This window comes from Lutra lutra, chromosome 3 (assembly GCF_902655055.1).
Source record: "Lutra lutra chromosome 3, mLutLut1.2, whole genome shotgun sequence".
Classification (NCBI taxonomy): domain Eukaryota; kingdom Metazoa; phylum Chordata; class Mammalia; order Carnivora; family Mustelidae; genus Lutra; species Lutra lutra.
In genome coordinates this window covers 14,145,725-14,167,453 of record NC_062280.1, presented here as the reverse complement: position 1 = coordinate 14,167,453, position 21,729 = coordinate 14,145,725, and the positions used below count along the sequence as shown (strand labels likewise).

Sequence of the window (21,729 nt, the reverse complement as noted above, 5' to 3'; positions counted from 1 at the left end):
ATACCTGACTTATTCTACTCTTGATGCGTATTGAGGTAGTTTTCTAGGTTCTGTTTTTAATATAAAGCAAATGATACCTATTTACAGTACCTTCTATGTCTGCTTGGATTTCTTTTGGGCTGAGTAACAGAAAACCTGATGTATAGTACATTAAACAAGTAGCAGCTTATTTTTCTTATGAAACAGGAAGTCTGGATATAAGTAGTTAGTTCAGGCCTACTAAGGCAGCTCTACAATGCCTTCATACTCCTTTTTCCCCCATCCATAACAGATGTCTTCACTCTCATGCCTGTCTCCTGTGGGCACAAAGAAGTTACTTTGTGTCTTTGTTCCAGGCAGGAGAAAGGAATGGAGCAAAGGGGAAAAGTATGTGCCAACAAAGTCTGTCACCTTTTATCTCGTTGGCCAGCACTATGTCACGTGGCCATGAGACACTGAAAAATATGTTTTTTAGCTGGGCACATCTAGTCTTCCCCTTGTAAGGAAAAAGGGGGAAAAGGATGTTGAATAGTTAATCCACAATGTCTGCCATACCTCTAACTCTGTAGGCAGTTTGTTCCAGGCTTTGCCTAGGGTCCATAGTCTAGGCTCAAAGAGTAGTTTTTACACGATTTTCAATTGTAATTTTAGTTCCTAAGAAGTTGCATATCTAGTGTTTAATCACAATTGTAGGGTTGAATGTGAATTTGCAGAGGATCTGGTGTCTGGACAGCTTGACTTAAACCTTGAAGTTATGGGGCTGGGTCTGGTTGGTTTCATTACAGATCTCCAGTACTGTGCCTTAAGTTTGAACATATGCAGTGTGAAACTGAAAGTGTATGTTTATTTTTGTATTTTTAGAATTGTGGTAAATCCATTGAAATAGGAGGGAGATGATGTTATCGTAATTTGGGTTACACACACACACACGCACGCACACGCGCGCGCACGGCTGAGCAGGGAGCCCAGTTTGGGGCTCAATCCCAGGACGGTGGGATCATGACCTGAGCCTGAGCTGAAGGCAGAGGCTTAACCAGCTGAGCCACCCAGGTGCTTTGTGTTTTGTATATTTTAATAATGGATGTAAGTATTAGAATTATCCAACTTACCGTGTTGGACTTTTTTCATGAAGAAATAAAACGAAATAAACTGAGGTATTATAGTCAGACCTATGGTTTAGAGATTTTTTTTTTTTTTGAAACTTTGAGTGAATGCATTTTCTGTGAAAGGTTTTATGGAAACTTTAATGTGTGTGTAATTGTACTCATATACCGGTCTTCTGGCCTATTTTATTTCATCTACACTGCTCCAATCCACTCCTCATATTTTGAAGGCAATGGTGGACATTATATCATTTCATCTGTAAATGTTTCAATATGTATCTCTAAAAGAGAAGAACTTTTCCTTTTGACAGTACTGTTACACATTTAAAAATACTGTAAAAACAGTAAAAATACTGTTACAATACTGTTATCACACCTTAAAAAATGAAGATTTGTTAATGTCATCAGATAAGAGTAAATATATATTTCCCCATGATTCCTGCTCCTTCTCTCATCCCCCACCCCCAAGAATGGGCAATTCTTGTATTGCTCGAAGGGCCATTGACAAGTTGGAGGTAGTTAAGTGTGATGTTCCCTTCATGAGATTAAATTGTCAACATACTGATTGCCAATGCTGCTTTTTTTCTTTTCTCTTTCCTTTGTTTCTTTCTTTCTGATTGCCAATACCTCTAATCAGAGTTCTTTTTCTTTTGACTTTGAAACGGCAAAGTAAAATTCTTCTCATGAATTTCGTACATTTGTTGGTTTTTTGTTCTTTCCAGTCTAGTTCTCTTTCCAAATCCAGCCATCTTCTATTTTCAAGCTGTTCCCTCTATGTCTTGGAAAGAAGAGCTGGTAGTGCCTTGTGCCTGGTAAATTCCTTTACCATTCCAGTTACCGTGGTTCAGGCCCTGGATGACACAGACCTGAAAACTTAGAGGTTTCTGGTTCCTCTCTTTGATTTCGTTCATATATTTAGTTTTCTTTCCATTAACAGTTTCTTCTGTTCTAGGGCTATGTATCCTTTCTAGCCAAATCAACCAGTCCTCTCTGGGGTTCTGTTTTTCCTGATGACCTAGTGTCCCAGGCCCAGTGCTGAATGAATACTTGCACTGTTTTTGTAACTAGTGTGCCATACCATTCTGTATTGGCTGCTCTTTTACAGGGGAGAGAAGGAAAGAAGACACACAAAAGACACTGAGATCACTGGGAATGATCTTTGGCCTTTTATCCCCAAGATCTTCTCGTTTTTCAGACGAGTTTGTCAAAAGAAAAAACATACATGAAAATTTGATGACTGCATTAGGCAAGCATGAGGCTTTTAAACAAGTGATACAGATGACATTGCCATAGTGCTTCAGAGTTGGGAAGAGATCACCAACATGTAGTGACTAGGGAAACGGGCGGCTTATTTTTGAAAATTTTGTATCCTAGTTGTTCTCATGTTCTTATGCAGTTGAAGTGAATTATCTTTTATTTCCAACTGTGAATACAAAAAACTGAAAGTGTTTTTACTTGTTGTGACTATTGTGTACAGTAGAGGTATGAAGCATTAGTAAGATTTTGTGGTATGATACAGAAAATAATGTTGTTAGCTCTATTCACAGGCTTTGAATAACTGCCTACTATTTGCCTGGCATTACAAAGATGATAAAGATGAAAAAACTTGGGTCTTCTCCTTTTAAACTTGTAGGGAAGTCAAGACAAAACTGTCATAGAAAACATTAATTTATTTAACAAGCATATTGAATATCTTCAAAGTCCCAGGCATTGTTGTGCTTGATCAGAAATACAGTGAAGAGTGAGTGAAGTATGCCAGTGAGGAACTCAAACTCTGGTAGAAGATACAGATAATGCAAATATGTGGTTATTATAGATAAAAGTAAGATTAATAGATTAAGCATTATGGGAATGTTTAAGAGGGTGATTAGAGAAATCATTTTTGTAGGAAGTGATGCCTGAGTGGTATTGAAAGAGGGTAAGAAAGGGCGTTCTAAGCAGAGGTGATTAACATGTACAGAGATGGTGGAGTTAGGGTAGAGGGTGCCATGTGTAAGGAATTAGAGATCAAATGGTGGAGCAAATGATATTAGCAAGAGAGGTAGGAGAATAGTACATGTACTTGTATGTCAGCTAAGGACTTCGAATTGAAGATTCTGGGCAAATCAGATTGCATTTTTGAGATGGCTTTGGTGGTATTTGGAGAATTGCAGGGAGGAAGACTGGGGGCATCTGTTGTAGTAATATTCATGTGCAACAATGAGTACCTGAAATAAGGCAGTGAAATGGAGAGAAGGATAAACTTGAGAGCCACCAACAGATAACATTGTCAGAAGGATGAAGATTAACTGTGAGATTTAAGAGAGGCCGAATAGCCACAGATGACACATGAGTTTCTCTTTGGGGCAGTTAGTTGAGTGTGTGGTAACCATTTATTGTAATTGGGACTCCAGGAAGAATTGTTTTTCTTTTTTTAATTGTGGTTTTCAGGAAGGAGAGTTAAAACTAGGAGAGGAGTTAGAGATAATGCATTCAGTTTTAGATACTTATATTCAGGTACCCATGGGACATCCAAAGTGGAGATGGCCGAGTGCTTGGATAAATGAGTGTAAAACTCAGAAAAGTTGTCTGGTTGGAGAGGATGACTGAGTCATTTGTATCTGAAAAGTGGTTGGAATCATGGGTCATGAAAGAGAACAAAGCAGAGGATTGAGAACATGGAATCTAGAGGAGACCCAGCATTTAAGGAATTAGTTAAGATAAGGAGAGAGTGGAACCTTGGAGGCCAAAGGTAGAGTTTCCAAGGAAGAAGTCATCAGTGTTTACTGTGTTCGTTAAAAGTTAAAAGTGAGATTTGAAATTGTCCGATGGATTTAGCAATAAGGAGTCAAACTGGTAACCTTGGTGAGAGCAGTGTCAAGTGGAATGGTGATGTATAAACCAGAGGATAGTGGGTTAAGGGTGAAAGTGGAGACAGTTAATGCTAAGTACTGTCCTAAGAAGTTTAAAGAAAAAGATGAGGACAACTGGAGAAAATGGTTGAAGAGGGAGTATTTTAAAATTGAAAATAAATGCCATGAGAGAGATGAAGAAATTGCAAATACACGCATGAAAGGAAAATATTAGGCCCAGTTGGAAGGTTAGGGGGTGCTGTGGTTTCTGGAGGAGGTTTGGTTTTTTAATACTGGACTTCAAATGATGTGTGGGTTGGATTTCTGTGAGGTGATTTCAGGAGAGTCTGAGGGAGGATATACATTCTAGATAAAGGAAACCGGAACCACAAAGGGCCGAAGGTGGAAGAATGCTGATAGACTTAGTTGGGGAAGAGCAGATAGTCCAGTTTCCACGAATCCTCAGGTTTGTAAAGCAAGTGGTGAGGGAGAAATGAGAATTTGAGTTTGTAACGGAGGAACTGAATTCGGTGCTGTGGAGTTTGGTTCTAGGCCTTAAAGTACTGGGAGCTGTTAATGCTTTTAGATAGACGCAGTTATCCAGTCCGAGAAGCTGTGCTTCAGAAAAGCAGTGTGGACTAGGCATTGGAGGAGGGGAAAGAACTCTTTTGTCCTTTAGTAGCCTCTACAGCTATCTTAGCTAAGAAACTGGAGCAAAATCACTCCCATTGTGCCGATGAATTGCTGCTGCGGGCGGGGGAGGGTGGGGATTCTCCTCCTTTGTGTTAATTCAAACAACCGCTTCCTAACACGCCTTTTCCTCACAGTTACGGAGAACTCAGGGTTTCATGGCTCTTTATTGCTCTTCACTGCATGGAATAAACTGTCCTTATCCTCTCTAGATACTTAAAGGACAAAGCAACTGTTTACTATGAATATAAATTCATAGAAAGGTGGTGGCGAGACTGTATTTAAAGACAGTCGTCTAGTTTTCAGGTGAAATATTGTCTCACTAAAGAAGGCTCATTGTGTCTGCTGTCAAAATATGCGGTAGTCAGCAAGTGGTGAAAGTACTGCAGAATGAAAAACAGGCAAGGATTTACACTAACGAAGTCAATTCTGTAGTCTAAGCATTTCCTTGGACTCTATCCTGGATCTTAAAGTTAAAAGCTGCTTGCAGTTTAATATGTTCTGTTAAGTTTTGAATGTTGAAGGCTTTTAATTCTTTTTAAGATTTTATTTTTTTATTTATTTGACAGAGAGAGAGAGAGAGAGAGAGAGAACACGCAGGCAGAGAGGCAGGCAGAGGCAGAGAGAGAAGCAGGCTCCCTGCTGAGCAAGGAGCCGGATGTGGGACTTGATCCCAGGACCCTGGGATCATGACCTGGGCTGAAGGCAGCAGCTTAACCGACTGAGCCACCCAGGCGTCCTGAAGACTTTGAATTTTAAGTTACTGGCATGAGATACACAGGTTATAGTGGCCCCTGTTATTTTGGTTGTAAAATACAACATAGTTGGTCTATTCTTTAAAAAGTGTGGATTAACAGAAATTGTTACATGTTTAACAAGAGAATATATTTAAGTAAGTGGCTAATTCAGTGGCCAAATTAAGGTAAGGTATCCAGGAAAGCTATTTTTAACACATTGACTGAAAATTTCCAAACTACTTCCTTGGCTTGCTTTTCTTAGATACTTCATGATGAAATTGTTTTAACTAATTTATTGTGTTAACTTCATTTTCATTTCAGTATCCCTTCATTTGAAATTATTTTATTTTTTAATTTTTTAAAAGATTTTTCTTTTTTAAAATTCATTTGAGAGAGAGAGCGAGAGTGTGAGCAAGCAGGCATGAGAAGGGAGAAGATCAGAGGGAGAAACAGACTCCCTGTGGAGCTGGGAGCCCGATGCGGGACTCCATCCCCGGACTCCAGGATCATGACCTGAGCCAAAGGCAGTGGCTTGACCAACTGAGCCACCCAGGCGCCCCCCAAATTATTTTATAACCCTCTTTTCTTGCTTCGAATTTTGTCTCTTCTTTCCTGTTCCTACCTATGCTGTACTTTTTACTTATTCCACTTATTCCCCCTAAGTTTTTTCAGCCAAACCTAATCTTTTAAAATTGGATAGATTGGTTCAGATAGTCTAAAATAAGTGGATGCTATAAAACTGATTTGACTCTAGAGTACATTCGGCTAATATTAGGCTCTTTAATTTTCCTTCCCAAATACTTTCTTATGCTAATTTGGCTTATTTTTATTTCTGGGTACAGTTTTGCAACGGGAGTAGTTAACTTCTGATAGGCTGTGAGAGGAGAATCTTGGATTCAGAATGTTTTACGGTTTATGGAGAACAAGCTACTTCAGACTAATAGGAGTTGACTGGGTTGTGGTTTCTAGGTTTTTCCTCTGCGGAGCAGCATAGCACCAATTGGTAACTTATTAGAAATGCAAATTACAGCCTTAGCCCAGACCCACTGAATAAAAAGCTGGAAGTGGGGCCCAGCAGGCATTTAAAGTTCTTGAGGTGATTCCTATGTATGGTGAGGTTTTAGAACCATTATTGTAGTATATTATAATAAAAGAGATCTCTTTTTTGATTTCTAGCACAATTGTGTTTCAGATCGTAATTAGGACTTTTTCCCTTAATTCGCGTGGCAGAGAAAATAATGATTTATATATATATATTTTTTTATATTTTATTTATTTATTTGACAGAGAGAGAGAGATCACAAGCAGGCAGAGAGGCAGGCAGAGAGAGAGGGGGAAGCAGGCTTCTCGCTGAGCAGAGAGCCCGATGTGGGGGCTCCATCCCAGGACCCTGAGACCACAACCCTGGCCGAAGGCAGAGGCCCAACCCACTGAGCCACCCAGGTGCCCCTGATTTTTATATTCTTAAGTGCAGATTTTGTACTCAGAGAGATGGGTACTCATTAAGTAAGTAATTAAAATAGCATATGTGGGGATGCCTGGGTGGCTCAGCTGGTTAAGCAGCTGCCTTTGGCTCAGGTCATGATCCCGGGGTTCTAGAATTGAGCCCCACATCAGGCTTCTTGCTCTGCGGGGAGACTGCTTCTCTCTCCCCCTCTGCCTGCTGCCGCTCTCCCTGCTTGTGCGCTCTCTCTCTTTCTCACTATCTCGGTCTCTGTGTCAAATAAATAAAATCTTCATTAAAAAAAACAGCATATAGGAACTTTTATCTTTAAATATACTTTTCTTTCAGGAGGCAAAACCTTCAACTGAGGACTTGGGGGATAAGAAGGAAGGAGAATACATTAAACTCAAAGTCATTGGACAGGTGAGTTTCATTATTTTTCTCCTTTAACTCTAAAGCTTAAATAATTTCTGACACCAGAAAAATGATTTAAATAAGGCAAATTATTGAAAAGTGGCATTTTGGGGGCACCTGGGTTGGCTCAGCCAGTTAAGTGTCTGACTTCACCTTTGGTCGTGATCTTGGAGTCCTGGGATCAGGCCAGCACTGGGGCCGCTCTTCCTCAGTGTTGAGGCTGCTTGTCCCTCTTCCTCTGCCCCCGCCTCCTGTGGGTGCGTGCACGCATGCACTTTCTCTGAAATAAAATCTTTAAAATAAAATTGAAATGGCATTTTCATTTACTACATATGCATCCGTTGTTGGAGATAGAAGAGGCTGATACTGTTTTATTGTTCCTAGGCAGATTTAGATTATCTTAATTTCTCCAGATAAAAACTTTTTTTTTCTTTTTATTTTTTTGGTTAGCATCTTCAGTAGCAAATACAGTAAGTACTATTGAGTGATAGGGGCTGACCTTAAACCAAAGGGCCTCTCAACCATTTTCCTGCCCCTTTCTCTTTCCTGGCATCTCTTTTCCTCAGATTGGATCTTTATTGACCTTTTTAAAGATATTAACTGATAATAAGGTTAGTTGAAAATTGTTGGAGGAGTGAATCTTCATACAGTTGTCCCTTCTTATCTGTGGGGATATGTTCCAAGACCCCCCCCATTGGATCCTTGAAACTGTGGATAGTACTGAACCCCTATAAATACTGTGTTTTTTCCTATACCTATATACCTCTGGTGAAGTTTAATTTGTAAATTAGTCTCAGTGAGACGTTAGCAATAATAGCTAATAATAAAATAGGACAATTATAACTATATACTGTAATAGTCATGTGAATGTGATCTCGCTCTGAATACACTACTGTACTCATCCTTGTGGTGATGTGAGATGATGAAATGCATACGTGATGAGATGAAGTGAGGTAGGCATTGTGGTGTAACATTAGGCTACTACTGACCTACTGCGTTTACATATATTTTTTAAACATTTTATTTATTTCTTTGACAGAGACAGTGAGAGAGGGAACACAAGCAAGGGGAATGAGAGAGGGAGAAGCAGACACCCCGCTGAGCAGGGAGCCCTATGCGGGGCTCAGTCCCAGGACCCTGGGATCAGGGCCTGAGCTGAAGGCAGCTGCTTAACAACTGAGCCACCCAGGCGCCTCTACTACATTTATATTTTATGTTTATATCCTTTTCCCATTTTCTATGTTTATCTTATTTTGAAAAATTTATTTTTTAAGATTTTAAGAGATTTTAATTATCTATTTGACAGAACACAGCACAGGGAGCAACAGAGGGAGAGGGAGAAGCAGGGAGGGAGCCTGCTGAGCAGGGAGGGAGCTCTATGCAGGGCTGGATCCCAGGACCCTGGGATCATGACCTACACTAAACACGGTGGACCCTTAACTGGCTGAGCCACCCAGGCGCCCCTTGGTTTTTCTTGTCTATCTGTTGTGAATATTTTCTCTAGTGTCTCTTAACTATTGGGTGACATTTTCAGTTATCGGTGTCCTTTTTTGCTGTGTCTTCTAGGCTAAAACCTTGCTTTAGAATACAGATTTCCCAATGTCAAGGTTAGGGAAAGAGTTCTTCAAAGAGAGAAAATAGTAAAAGAGTATGTTAATGCTAGCTCCTTATCTGGAAATGATTTTAGTGTATGGCATGAGATACGCTGTAGAAATTTTATCTACATTTTATCTACATTGATATCTACATATCTATATTGTGAAATTATCCATAGGAAGAAAATTTGTTTTTCTCTATAATCACAAACAAGAATTGTAAACATGCAACCTTCACTAATTACGCACTTGTGAATGTGATATGTAATCATAAGGATTGGCTTTGAAATTTTACCTGTATTATTTTCTGATGGTTGCCTGATAGTTTGTTTGACAGTCTGGGTAGAAGAAAATAATCTGTGGTCCCATAAATCAATTTGAGTCAGGTTTTTATTCATTTTACTCTTGTGAGAGAAACTGGACTCTGTGGGGTGACTTCTTGACAGACATGACTTTCTTGTCTGTTACTTTATGGTATATACCTCTCTTATAGGTTGGACCACCTTCAACAATACTTCAGTTGTGGGGGGTACTTTTTGTTTTGAGTTGCTTTTGGGTGTTTGTGATAGTTCAACTTTATTTTGAAAATAGAATAGATATGCGATTATGAAGGAATGCATTCTTTGACATAAATGCTTTTATTTATACTGCTAATTTTTTTTAAAGGATTTTACTTATTTATTTGACGGAGATCACAAGTAGGCAGAGAGGCAGGCAGAGTGGGGGGGGAGAGGCAGGCTCCCCGCCGAGCAGAGATCCCGATGTGGGGCTTGATCCCAGGACCCTGGGATCATGACCTGAGCTGAAGGCAGAGGCTTTAACTCACTGAGCCACCCAGGAGCCCCTATTCTGCTAATTTTAACCTTCAAGACAGATTGTTTGTTTTATTAAATTTCTTTTGAAATGGACATAAAGTAACTTTGAAGATGATTAGAGTGTTGTTTTTTTTTTAAGATTTTATTTATTTTATTTATTTATTTGACAGAGATCACAAGTAGGCAGAGAGGCGGGCAGAGAGAGAGGGTGGGGAGGCAGGCCCTCCACCAAGCAGAGAGCCCAATGCGGGGCTCCATCCCAGGACCCTGAGATCATGACCTGAGCCGAAGGCAGAGGCTTAACCCACTGAGCCACCCGGGTGCCCCGAAGATGATTAGAGTAGTGTTTTAATAAACCTTGTTAGGAATGTTAAAAAATATTTTAGTGGGGAGGTATAAGTGACAGGGTTTATGTTTCTATGTGCAGTATATGTGAAAGTAAATAATTTGTTTCAAGCAAAACAAATAGTTTACACAAAGGGATAATTATTTTTCTTTTATCTCCTTAGGATAGCAGTGAGATTCACTTCAAAGTGAAAATGACAACACATCTCAAGAAACTCAAAGAATCATACTGTCAAAGACAGGTTTGTATGTTATGGATTAAAATACAATGTGAAATATGTCATTAATTTTTCTTGTAGGGAGGCTATCAAAAGAAAAATGATCTTTTATTATTTTCACTATTAGCAGATCAAGGAGAATACTCCTTATACCTTGTTTAATTGCCTTTTCCCATTGTGGCCCATTTCAAAATTTGAATTAATAAGGTATGCCAGAAGTGTTTTGAAAAGTAACTCAGAGTTGTAAAAATGGTTATATGAGTGTTTCTATCTTAATGGCTTATCCATATATGTAACAGTAAAAGCAAGTAATTTTTGGTGATCACTGTGAAGTTTCCTCTTTTTTTTTTTAATAACTTTTTACCTTTTTTTTTTTTTAAGATTTTATTTGTTTATTTGTCAGAGACAGAGGGAGAGAGAGCGAGCGAGCACAGGCAGAGAGGCAGGCAGAGGCAGAGGGAGAACCAGGCTCCCCGCTGAGCAAGGAGCCCGATGTGGGACTCGATCCCAGGACTCTGGGATCATGACCTAAGCCGAAGGCAGCTGCTTAACCGACTGAGCCACCCAGGCGTCCCAAGTTTCCTCATTTTTAATCATGACTGGTTAGCCATATGTTAAAGTTAAGTACTAATATTGTTTGGGTATTTTTCATTTTTAATTTTTTTAAAAGATTTTATTTATTTATTTGACAGAGAGAGAAATCACAAGTAGGCAGACAGGGAGGCAGAGGGGGAGGGGAAAGCAGGCTGCCCTCTGAGCAGAGAGCTTGATGCGGAACTTGATTCCAGAACCCTGAGATCATGACCCAAGCCAAAGTCCGAGGCCCAACCCACTGAGCCACGCAGGTGCCCCTAGTATTGTTAGTTTATTATCTTTATATGTAGTATTACAGATTATTGCTAATTGCAGTCTGTATTTTCAACATCAAAGAATTTTCTTTTTTCAATAAAATAAAGGCCGCTTGTTGATTTATTAATAGAAAAACCTCAGATTCTGGCCTTCATGAGCTCAATTATTATTAGATCAATAATACCTTTAACCTACTTAGATTCAAATTCAGTCTCTCCCACTGTCTGTGGGATCTTAGACAAATTATGTGCTTTGCTTCCCCATTAGTAGATTGGGAATATTACAGCACCTACCTCATGCAGATGACCTACATAAAGCTCTTAACATGATGCTTAAAAATGCTCAATGATGGGGTGCCTGGGTGGCTCAGTGGTTAAGCGTCTGCCTTCAGCTCAGCTCATGATTCAAGGGTTGGGCTCCCTGCTTGGCAGGAAGTCTGGTTCTCCTTCTCCCACTCCCCCTGCTTGTGTTCCCTCTCTCGCTGTGTCTCTCTCTGTCAAATAAATAAAATCTTTTAAAATGCTCAATGAATATTAATTATTATTAATAAAACAAAATATAATTGAAATTAATATATGTAAGAGCCAAGATTTTAATAATTGAATCATATTACATGATATTAACTTAGGTAATACTGGTCTTATTTTTAGAAGTTTCTAAATGGTTAAATTTGTAACCAACATTAAAATCACTTCTGCCAGAAGAAAAGAGATCACTTAGGTGTTAGGATAACTAAAACAGCTCTCTGTTTTTGATGTTAGTTGTTAAATTCAGTAAAATTTGATTAATTGGGGCTCAGTTCACATTTTAATGATATTGCTGGGAGCAAAATGGAGATATTCACAGGGAAGGAACATACATTAAGTGCACTCTGCTAGATACTTAGAGGCATTGTCGTAGATCCTCACAACAGCAAATCTTCACCCCATCTGTAGGTGATGGAGTTGATTATTGAGGAAAAACAATGCAAAATAAAGAGTTAAATCAGAATGCTAAAGTGAATAACTTTGACCCAAAATTAAAGGTGCTAGGTTTAGAGAGACAATTAAGAGTATCAATTTGGAATCATTTCCAACTTTCTTATTTATGGTTCAGAATATACAGTCTATTTTATTTTTTTAAAAAAGATTTTATTTATTTATTTGACAGAGAGGCAGGGAGAGAGGAAACGCAAGCATGGCAAGTGTGAGAGGGAGAAGCAGGGTTCGTGCTGAGCAGGGAGCCTGATGCGGACCCTGAGATCATGACCTGAACCGAAGGCAGACGCTAAAGGGCTGAGCCACCCAGGTGCCCCATATACAGTCTTCAGAAAAAGAGTTCATACTTAGTTCACAGAGGCTTGATAATCTCCTTATATTTACTGATATACAAGGAATAGGAAACTTAATTTATCTGAAGTATGTAACACCCAGTAGAGAGATTGAAATGTATATAAATATTTATTGAATCATTCTTACATTTTGATGTTTTAGGCCAGTTTCTATAGAAACTTTCTTGACCCCAACACAGCATAATATTTTTTAAAAGATCCTGTAATTAAAATCAAAGAATATTTTGCTCTCGTCAGTTATGCTTTTTGTATTGTTTTTCAGAAGTCTAGAATTTAAAATCAAATGAAGGGTTAATTTGCATGGTCCCATATATTTATGTATTAATACTTATTGGGAGATAGTTTTAAATTTCTCTAAAACTTTTGGACTAAAGAAATTATTCTTGACTAATACTTATTAGTGAAGCAGTTTCTCTTTAAATGAGTCATTTCTTCCCTTTTAGCTATTTTTGTTGAGTAATTGATTAGAAAAATATATTATAATAACTTTTTTTGCTACTTAACAGTGTTATCTATGTCATCACAGGTGACTGTCGCTCACCTGGCTAGCTGTAGTGCTGTACCAAATTTCTGTGATTTAATCTGCTTAAAATTTATTTTGCTTGTATGGTTGGAAACTAGTGAGGGTGCTCATCCAATTTCTAATTTAATCTTTTATTTAGCTTAGAGATTTTAGAGGAAACTAGAATAGTGGTTGAGAGCATAAGCTTAGAAACAGATTGAGCCTTAAATTGCTATCTAACTTGTATGCCGTCTCCATGCCTTAGATTCCTTAGCTGTGAAATGACGATAAGGTGATCATACCTTCCAGGGTTGTGGCGGTGAACGTTAGGATTATGTATGTGAAATACTTGGTATAGGGAGGGCCTAGCAGATAGGTGGTACTCGATGGTAATTATGATAGGATAGATATGTCTAGCCTTATGTTCAGTCTATTCTGTTGAAGCTTTCATGTTTGCTTTTTGTGCTCAAAGTTCCTATTATCTGTTTTAAGATTTGTGTGTGTTTTTTTTTTTTTTAACCTTTTTAGGGAGTTCCAATGAATTCACTCAGGTTTCTCTTTGAAGGTCAGAGAATTGCTGATAATCACACTCCAAAAGAAGTGAGTATAATTTCTTCTCTGAGTGAAGAAAAATGTTAAATCCTGCATTGAATGATTTGGTTCACTGGTATTAAACTACCCTTTCTTGAATAATAGAAAAATAGTCTTTTGGGTTGAATGTCCATATATTGCCTTTAAAAGTCCAATAAAAAGAGAGGTGGTGGGACTCCTGGCTGGCTTAGTCTGTAGACTGTGCAACTCTTGATCTCAGGGTTGTGCATTTGAGCCCCACGTTGGGTGTAGAGATTTTTATAAATAACTTTTTTTTAAAGATTTTATTTATTTATTTGTCAGGTCATGCACAGCAGGGAGAGGGAGAACCTGCAAGTTGTCAAAAGGCACTTTTTTTTTTTTTTAAGAGGAACAAGTATTGCTCAAATTTGGCAGATTTCTGGTGCACTTTCTTGGTGATGGTGACCTTTTATGGTTCTATTTTTGACGTTTGACCCATTTTGAGAACTTAATATAGAAGTTTAGTGTATATTAATATATATTTGGCTCTGTCATCTTGATTTATTTTTTTAATGCTTCTGTGTCTTTGTTTCATTGTATGGACTCTTTGTTTTTATATCCCCCCTGCCCTGAGAGGTATCTGAAAGTAATAAAGTGTGGGAGAGGGTGTGTATGTGTGTGTGCTTTTATATTTGGACAGATTTCCCCCTCCAAATACAAAATAACATTCCTGCTATTTCTGATAGTGGGAATGATGTATTGTTATTATTAATTTTTTATTTTGAAAACATTTCAAACTTACAGTTGTTATAAGACTAATATAATATTCTACCATATAACATTTTCATTAGATTCACCAGTTAATATTATGACACATTTGCTTGATCATTTTCTCTATATACACTATCATTATTGGTGGATCATTTGAGATTAATTTGCAGATATCATGACCTTTTAGCCCTAAATATTTTGGTTACCTCCTAAGAGTCACAGTTAAATTATCAAATACAGGAGATTTGACAATGCTCTAGTACTCTTACCAAATATGTAGTCAAAATAGATTTTGCTATTTATCCCAGAAAGGTCCCTTATAGCTTTTTTTAAAAAAACTTGACCGAGGATCCCAACTAGGATTAGTATCTTCTAACTACTTATCATCCCTCCTTAGCTTTCTTTTATCTAGAACAATTATTCAGTCTTCATTATAAGTCGCACTGACATTTTTTTTTTTAAGATTTTATTTATTTATTTATTTATTTGACAGAGAGATCACAAGTAGGCAGAGAGGTAGGCAGGGGGTTGGGGAAGCAGGCTCCCTGCTGAGCAGAGAGCCCGATGCCGGGCTTGATCCCAGGACCCTGAGGCCATGACCTGAGCTGAAGGCAGAGGCTTAACCCACTGAGCCACCCAGGTGCCCCCACACAGACATTTTTTTTTTTTTTTTAAGATTTTATTGATTTATTTGACAGAGAGGGAGATCACAAGTAGGCAGAGAGGCAGGCAGAGAGAGAGGAAGGGAAGCAGGCTCCCTGCTGAGCAGAGAGCCCGATGCGATGCGGGGCTAGATACCAGAACCCGGGGATCATGACCTAAGCTGAAGGTAGAGGCTTTAACCCACTGAGCCACCCAGGCGCCTCCTACCCCCCCCACAGACATTTTTAAAGAGTTCAGGCCATGTTTTAGAATGTCCTTCAGTTTGGGTTTGTCTGATGTTGCCTCATGGTTAGATTCAGTTTTGCATATTTGGTAGCAGGAGCACGGAGTGAAGCTTTGTGCTCCCAAGTGCATCACATCAGGAGCCACATGATGTCCACTTGGCCTGTCCTGGGTAACATTAACTTTGGGCAACTTTGGTAATTGCCAGATTTATTCGTTGTTATTTTCTTTTTTTTTTTTCTTTTTTTAGATTTTATTTATTTATTTGACACAGAGAGATCACAGGTAGGCAGAGAGGCAGGCGGGGGAGGGGGGAAGCAGGCTTCCTACTGAGCAGAGAGCCTGATGCTGGGCTCAAATCCCAGGATGCTGGGATCATGACCTGAGCCGAAGGCAGAGGCTTAACCTACTGAGCCACCCAGCCACCCCAAGTTATTTCCCTTTTTAATTAATAAATTTGTGGGGAGATACTTTGAAACTGTATGAGTATTCTTTAGAGATTGCCCAGTGGGGTTGGTGTCTGTGCTCTTTTTGACATATCTCCATCTTTTTTCAAGTTTTTATTTTGAAATAATTTTCATCTTACAGAAAACTTGTAAGAATAGTACCAAAAATTGTATTCTCTTCCACCTACTTTGGCTTATTTTTAAAGTTTGGCTACCTTTACTTATTTCCTTCTGCCCACATGTGTGTATGTATTCCTGGAATCACTTTGGAGTAGATTGCGTATACCACGCCATTTACTGCTTAATATCTTAGTGTGCATTTCTTAACAATAAGTGTATTGTTTTACATAACCACAGTGCTCATAAATTCAGGACACTTAACACTGTTAGAATACTTTACAACCTAATTTTATCATTTGTCCCAATTATGTCTCCTATAACAAATCTTCTTCTCCATCACATGATCCGGTTCAGTATGAAGATATTTTATTTAGGTGTCTCTTTAATCATCTTTAATTTGGAACAGTTCCTCAGCCTTCTTTGTCTTTCATGACATTTACATTGTTAAAGGATACAAACCAGTTGTTTTCTACGAAGTCCCTCAATTTGGGCTGGTCTGTTTCCTCATGATTAGATTCAGGTTATGCATTTGGGGCTGGAATACCACATAAATGGTGATGTGTCTCTTAGGGTGTAATATCTGGAATACATGAAGTCAGTCCCTTTATTATCAGTAAACAGTGATAATGTTTATTTTTATCACAGTTTAATTGGTTTCTTTTTTTTTTTTTACAGTGTAGTTGTTACTTTTCCCTGGTTTAGTATCAACCTACTTTCTTAAGTACTTTTATTTTCTTTTGAGATTTTATTATTTTTTAATTTTTTTAAAGATTTTATATATTTATTTGAGAGAGAGAGAACAAGCATGAGAGGGGGAAGGTTAGAGGGAGAAGCAGACCCTCTTCTGAGCAGGGAGCCCTCTGTGGGACTCGATCCCGGGACTCCAGGATCATGACTGAGCCGAAGGCAGTCACTCAACCAACTGAGCCACCCAGATGCCCAAGATTTTATTTTTTAAGTAATCTCTACACCTGATGTAGAGCTTGAACTCATAACCCTGAGACTGAGTCTTATGCTGCAATGACTGAGCCAGCCAGGTGCCCCTTGAGTACTTTGTAAATGCCTGGCACAATTAGATGTTCCAAACTCAACTGGTGTTTTCCCTGTCCTAATTTGATATAATCTCTACAACACAGTAGATATTGGGACTTCTGGATGGCCCAGTCGATTAGTGTCTGCCTTCAGCTCAGGTCATGATCCCGGAGTCCCTGGATTGAGCCCTGCATCGGACTCCCTGCTCAGTGGGGAGTCTGCTTCCCCCTCTCCCTCTGTCCCTCACCTCCCACCTGTGCTTTCTTTCTCCCTCTTTCAAATAAATAAATAAAATCTAAAAACTTCCGCCAAAACACAGTAGATACTGACTACATTTTAGCGATACATTCCTCCTTGTCATTAAAGAAGCATCATGGGCAGAGGGAGACAGTAGGTATTTAGGGAGTAACTCCTCATACTGTTGTTCATTCATCTCTACAAAGATACTTTTTGAAGCTGACTGCTTCACATTTTCCATAGTTGGAGGATATTTGCTGCCTTCCTGACTTCAAGGTTTCTTGTCATGTTTGGCATTTTATTCCTTGCAGTATTTACCAGGTATGATATGTGCAGTAAAATTAAGTTTTGGGGTACCTGGTTATCTCAGTCAGTGGAATATGTGACTCTTGATCTTGGACTTGTGAGTTTGACCCTCATGTTGGGTGTAGATGTTACTTAAAAATAAAATCTTTAAATAAAGTTTTAATAGCGTCTTTAATAATTATTTTAACATTCATATATATACTATAATCAAAATCTCCATAACACTAGAGCCAGCCTAATCACCTAAAAAATCCTAAATCTATTTTTTAAAAAAGATTTATTTATTAGAGAGCATGAGTGTGGGGGCCAAGGGGCAGAGGAGTGGGGAGAGAGAATCTCAAGCAGATTCCACCTGGGCATGGAACCTGGCGCAGGGATCTTTCTCAACCCTGAGATCATGACCTGAGTGCAAACCAAGTGTTGGATGCTCAACCCACTATGCCACCAAGGCTCCCCTATGTCTGTTTTATTTTTAAATTTCTTAGAGTATTTTTTTCACATTTTACAATTCTGCACCGAAAATGTCATGTGCACCTTTTCTCATTAGAGATTAGTGATCTTAGACTTTCCTTTTATTTTTCATTTGCTTTTGTGATCCACTGTAATTTAGTGGAATATGCTAGTTTTTGTTTTCAGTCTGCCTATTATAGTACTTCTGAACCCTGACTGCACACCAGAGTCAAGAGAGTGATGTTCCTCTATCCTCACTGAGGGTAAAACCTGGGTTTCTGTGTAACACCATGCCTGCTTATGTACTCTTCTTTTTTAAATAAAGGATATACTTATAGTTAAAAGTAATAAAAACCAAACTACCAAAGTATTTAAAATGGAAAGTAGATATACTCTGAATATGTCTGCATTCCCATTTCTCAGAGGCAGCCATTGTTAATAATGTCTTTAAGGAAAAATTACAGAACACTTCAGTGCATATAAAACACATTAAAAAAACAAACAAAAAACCCCACACAATAATTGCCTCTTCTTTGCTTAGTGTTCTGTAAAAGGCATTTTGAAGGAGACTTTTTTTCTTTAAGAATTGAGAAGGGCTGGGCTGACCATACAAATCTAGCCTATAAAACTGAAGTTATCGAATAAGAGTAGGTGTGTGTTTAGTCAGAGTGGTCGCTATCAAAAGAATAGTTACATGCCAGAAGGAATTGTAGATGATGAAGCAAACCACTTTGAAATGAATCTTTAGGCAGTAGTTTTCTAACTAAAACCACATTTCAAAGTGAGATCAGGTTTTTGTTTTGTTTTGTTTTTTTAAAGATTTTATTTATTTATTTGACAGAGATCACAAGTAGGCAGAGAGGCAGGCAAAGAGGGAGAGAGGAGGAAGCAGGCTCCCCGCTGAGCAGAGAGCCCGATGCGGGGCTCGATCCCAGGACGCTGAGATCATGACCTGAGCTGAAGGCAGAGGCTTTAACCCACTGAGCCACCCAGGCGCCCGAGATCAGGTTTTTTGAAATAAAGAGAATATATCAAGTAATTACATCTAGATGTAAAATGGTTTTTTAGAAAATACATTATCAAACTATTGCATTAAATTTTTGTTTTTTTTAAGATTTTATTTATTTGAAACACAGAATGAGAGAGAGAACGAGAGGGGAGAGGTCAGAAGGAGAAGCAGACTCCCCACTGAGCAGGGAGCCCGATGTAGGACTCGAACCTGGGACTCCAGGATCATGACCCGAGCTGAAGGCAGTTGCCCAACCAACCCACCCAGGTGCCCCCAAACTATTGCATTTTAAACTATTAAATACACGGGACGCCTGGGTGGCTCAGTTGGTTAAGCAGCTACCTTCGGCTCAGGTCATGATCCCAGCGTCCTGGGATCGAGTCCCACATCCGGCTCCTTGCTCATCAGGGAGCCTGCTTCTCCCTCTGCCTCTGCCTGCCATTCTGTCTGCCTGTGCTTGCTCTCTCTCCCTCTCTCTCTCTGACAAATAAATAAATAAAATCTTAAAAAAAAAAACTATTAAATACAGGTTTCATTAGATTTTCAACTCTTGAGGTTTTAAACACACACACACACACACACACACACACACACACACTTTAGGGGCGCCTGGGTGGCTCAGTGGGTTAAGCATATGACTCTTAATTTCAGCTAAGGTCATGATCTCAGGGTGGTGAGATTGAGCCCTGCATAGGGCTCTGCACTGGGCTTGTGTAAGATTCTCTGTCTCCTTCCTCTGCCTCTCCCCCACCCCCATGCTCACACTCTAAGAAATAAATTAAAAAGACACTTTCTATGCTGAATAAACTGGGAGGTAAAATTGCTCAGCAGGATCAAATGAATGACTTCACAGATAGAATCAGGAGAAAAGTCGTACATACCTCTTATGTTCTTTAGATTAAAGGAAACCTAGGTTCTTAAAACAGGGTAATGATGGATCACTTTTGTATCTTTCTGTACTTTAAAATAATGGCCACATAATTGCAGCCAATTAAAAAATAGTGCCTTTATATTCTAACATTTTTTTATCCTCTTACAGCTGGGAATGGAGGAGGAAGATGTGATTGAAGTTTATCAGGAACAAACAGGGGGTCACTCAACGATTTAGATATTCTTTTTATTTTTTTTTCTTTGACCCTCAATCCTTTTTTATTTTTAAAAATAGTTCTTTTGTAATGTGGTGTTCGAAACGGAATTGAAAACTGGCACCCCATCTCTTTAAAACATCTGGTAATTTGAATTCTAGTGCCCATTATTCATTATCACTTGTTTTCATTGTGCTGGTTTTTGGTGATCAAACCTCAGCCCTGTTCATATTATCCTCTCCTTTTTAAAAATTACATGTGTGCACAGAGAGGCCACCTTTTCCAGGACTGTGCATTTTCAGGCTTGTGATAAATAAGATCGACCAATGCGAGTGTTCATGATGACTTTCCAATTGGCTCTGAAGTTCTAGCATGTGATTGCTTCACTCCTGGACTGTGACTTTCAGTGGGAGATGGAAGTTTTTCAGAGAACTGAACTGTGGAAAAATGACCTTTCCTTAACTTGAAGCTACTTTTAAAATTTGAGGGTCTGGACCAAAAGAAGAGAAATATCAGGCTGGAGTCGAGGTGACAGAGATGGTGAGAGTAATGACTAACTCTAAAGATGGCTTCACTGAAGAGAAAGCATTTTAAGATAAAAGAAAAGTCTTGTCAGAAGATCCCAGAAAAGTTCTAATTTTCATTAGCAGTTAATAAAGTTATTCATGCAGATGTGTATTCAACAGAACACTGCTCTTTTTGATTTTATTTGTACTTTTTGGCCTGGGATATGGGTTTTAAATGGACATTGTCTGTACCAGCTTAATTAAAATAAACAAAGTATTTGTAAAAACCGTACTAACGTTTATTTTATTTTTAATTGTATAGTAAGAAAAAAATGCCTATAACAAAGTTTTCTTGCATAATACTGGAAATTATTGTTTGTACATGGTACAAATAAATTTTTCAGTACTGTACAGTGATGATGATCATGACTTTGAAGCACTGAAAGCTACTGAAGTGCCTTTGAATTAAGGGTTTAATTAAGGCCACACTACCTTCTTAAATACTCAGTGTTCTGGTTTTTTTTTTTTTTTTAACTGGATATTCCTGTATGGTGCATATCTATGATACAGTTCCCAATCATGTTGAATAAATGGGCATGCCAAAAATTCTTAATTGATTCATATCAATAATTTTAAGTTTTTCCTTTAATAATTTACAGAATGTTCTCTGCTCAGTTAAGGTTTGGTATACTTTGTTTATATTTGCCTTTCATTTCTTTATATCTTAAATATTTAAACTTGTGTAAAGTTAAAGTATCAAATTGGTTCCTATTAGAGGGCTTAACCTTTTAACTCTTCAACAAATCACAGAGTTTAGTATATGTGTGTATGCATACACAGAATCCAGTTTCATGTTATCCCAGGTAGAATGTCATCTGATACTTTAGAAGAGCAAATAAAAACCTATCTCTGATTTTGTAAACCGTTAGAGCTTAAATACCTACTCAAGTCATCTGTTGAAAAATAATTGGCTTGCCTTATAACTTTCTATGTCTGACCCTAACTGAAAGATTATTTGTATTATACATGTATAGTTTTGGTAAATTAGAGCTTTTAGACTGTTACCTGGCATTTATTATATTAAATAGCAACTAGGACTGGGTCCATTTCTGGAAAATCCCAAATGCACATTTCTGTCAGGCCCGAGTGACAAACTTGACAGGCTACTTGAGCTATTCAAAATGTGTGAGTATGCAGTGTGGTATCTTAATTACGTTTGGATCTCTGAAAGTTCTTAGCATTTAGGTGGTGGAGCTTAGCTACCGGGGAAATCATCTTTTTTAGTTTATTGAATTCTTCAAAACACATTGCATTCTGCTATGGTTTAACTTACTAAAATGTGCTTATCTGGTGTAGCAGTGCTGGTAAAATAGGACTTTCACAGCAACGATTTTTATAGGACATCAGATTTGGAAAGGAACCTTCAGTAACATTTCGTGGAGCTGCTCCATCTGGTGCTTGACTGCAGCACCCTACAT

At 38.4% G+C, this 21,729-nt stretch overlaps 2 protein-coding genes across 2 annotated transcripts in view; one reads left to right on the top strand and one right to left on the bottom strand.

Moving 5' to 3' along the window:
* The window catches only part of SUMO1 (small ubiquitin like modifier 1), a 26,882-nt gene extending 6,339 nt beyond the window's left edge, over window positions 1–20,543 (top strand). The window contains exons 2-5 of the mRNA XM_047720770.1: window positions 7,133–7,207; window positions 10,118–10,195; window positions 13,381–13,452; window positions 19,700–20,543. Coding sequence (XP_047576726.1) covers window positions 7,133–7,207; window positions 10,118–10,195; window positions 13,381–13,452; window positions 19,700–19,768 — 294 coding nt within the window. The 3' untranslated portion in view covers window positions 19,769–20,543. The remainder of the gene's footprint in view (window positions 1–7,132; window positions 7,208–10,117; window positions 10,196–13,380; window positions 13,453–19,699) is intronic.
* The window catches only part of KIAA2012 (KIAA2012 ortholog), a 105,939-nt gene continuing 103,987 nt past the window's right edge, over window positions 19,778–21,729 (bottom strand). Inside the window, exon 24 of the mRNA XM_047720761.1 lies at window positions 19,778–21,729. The gene's annotated coding sequence lies outside the window, so the exon portion shown is untranslated.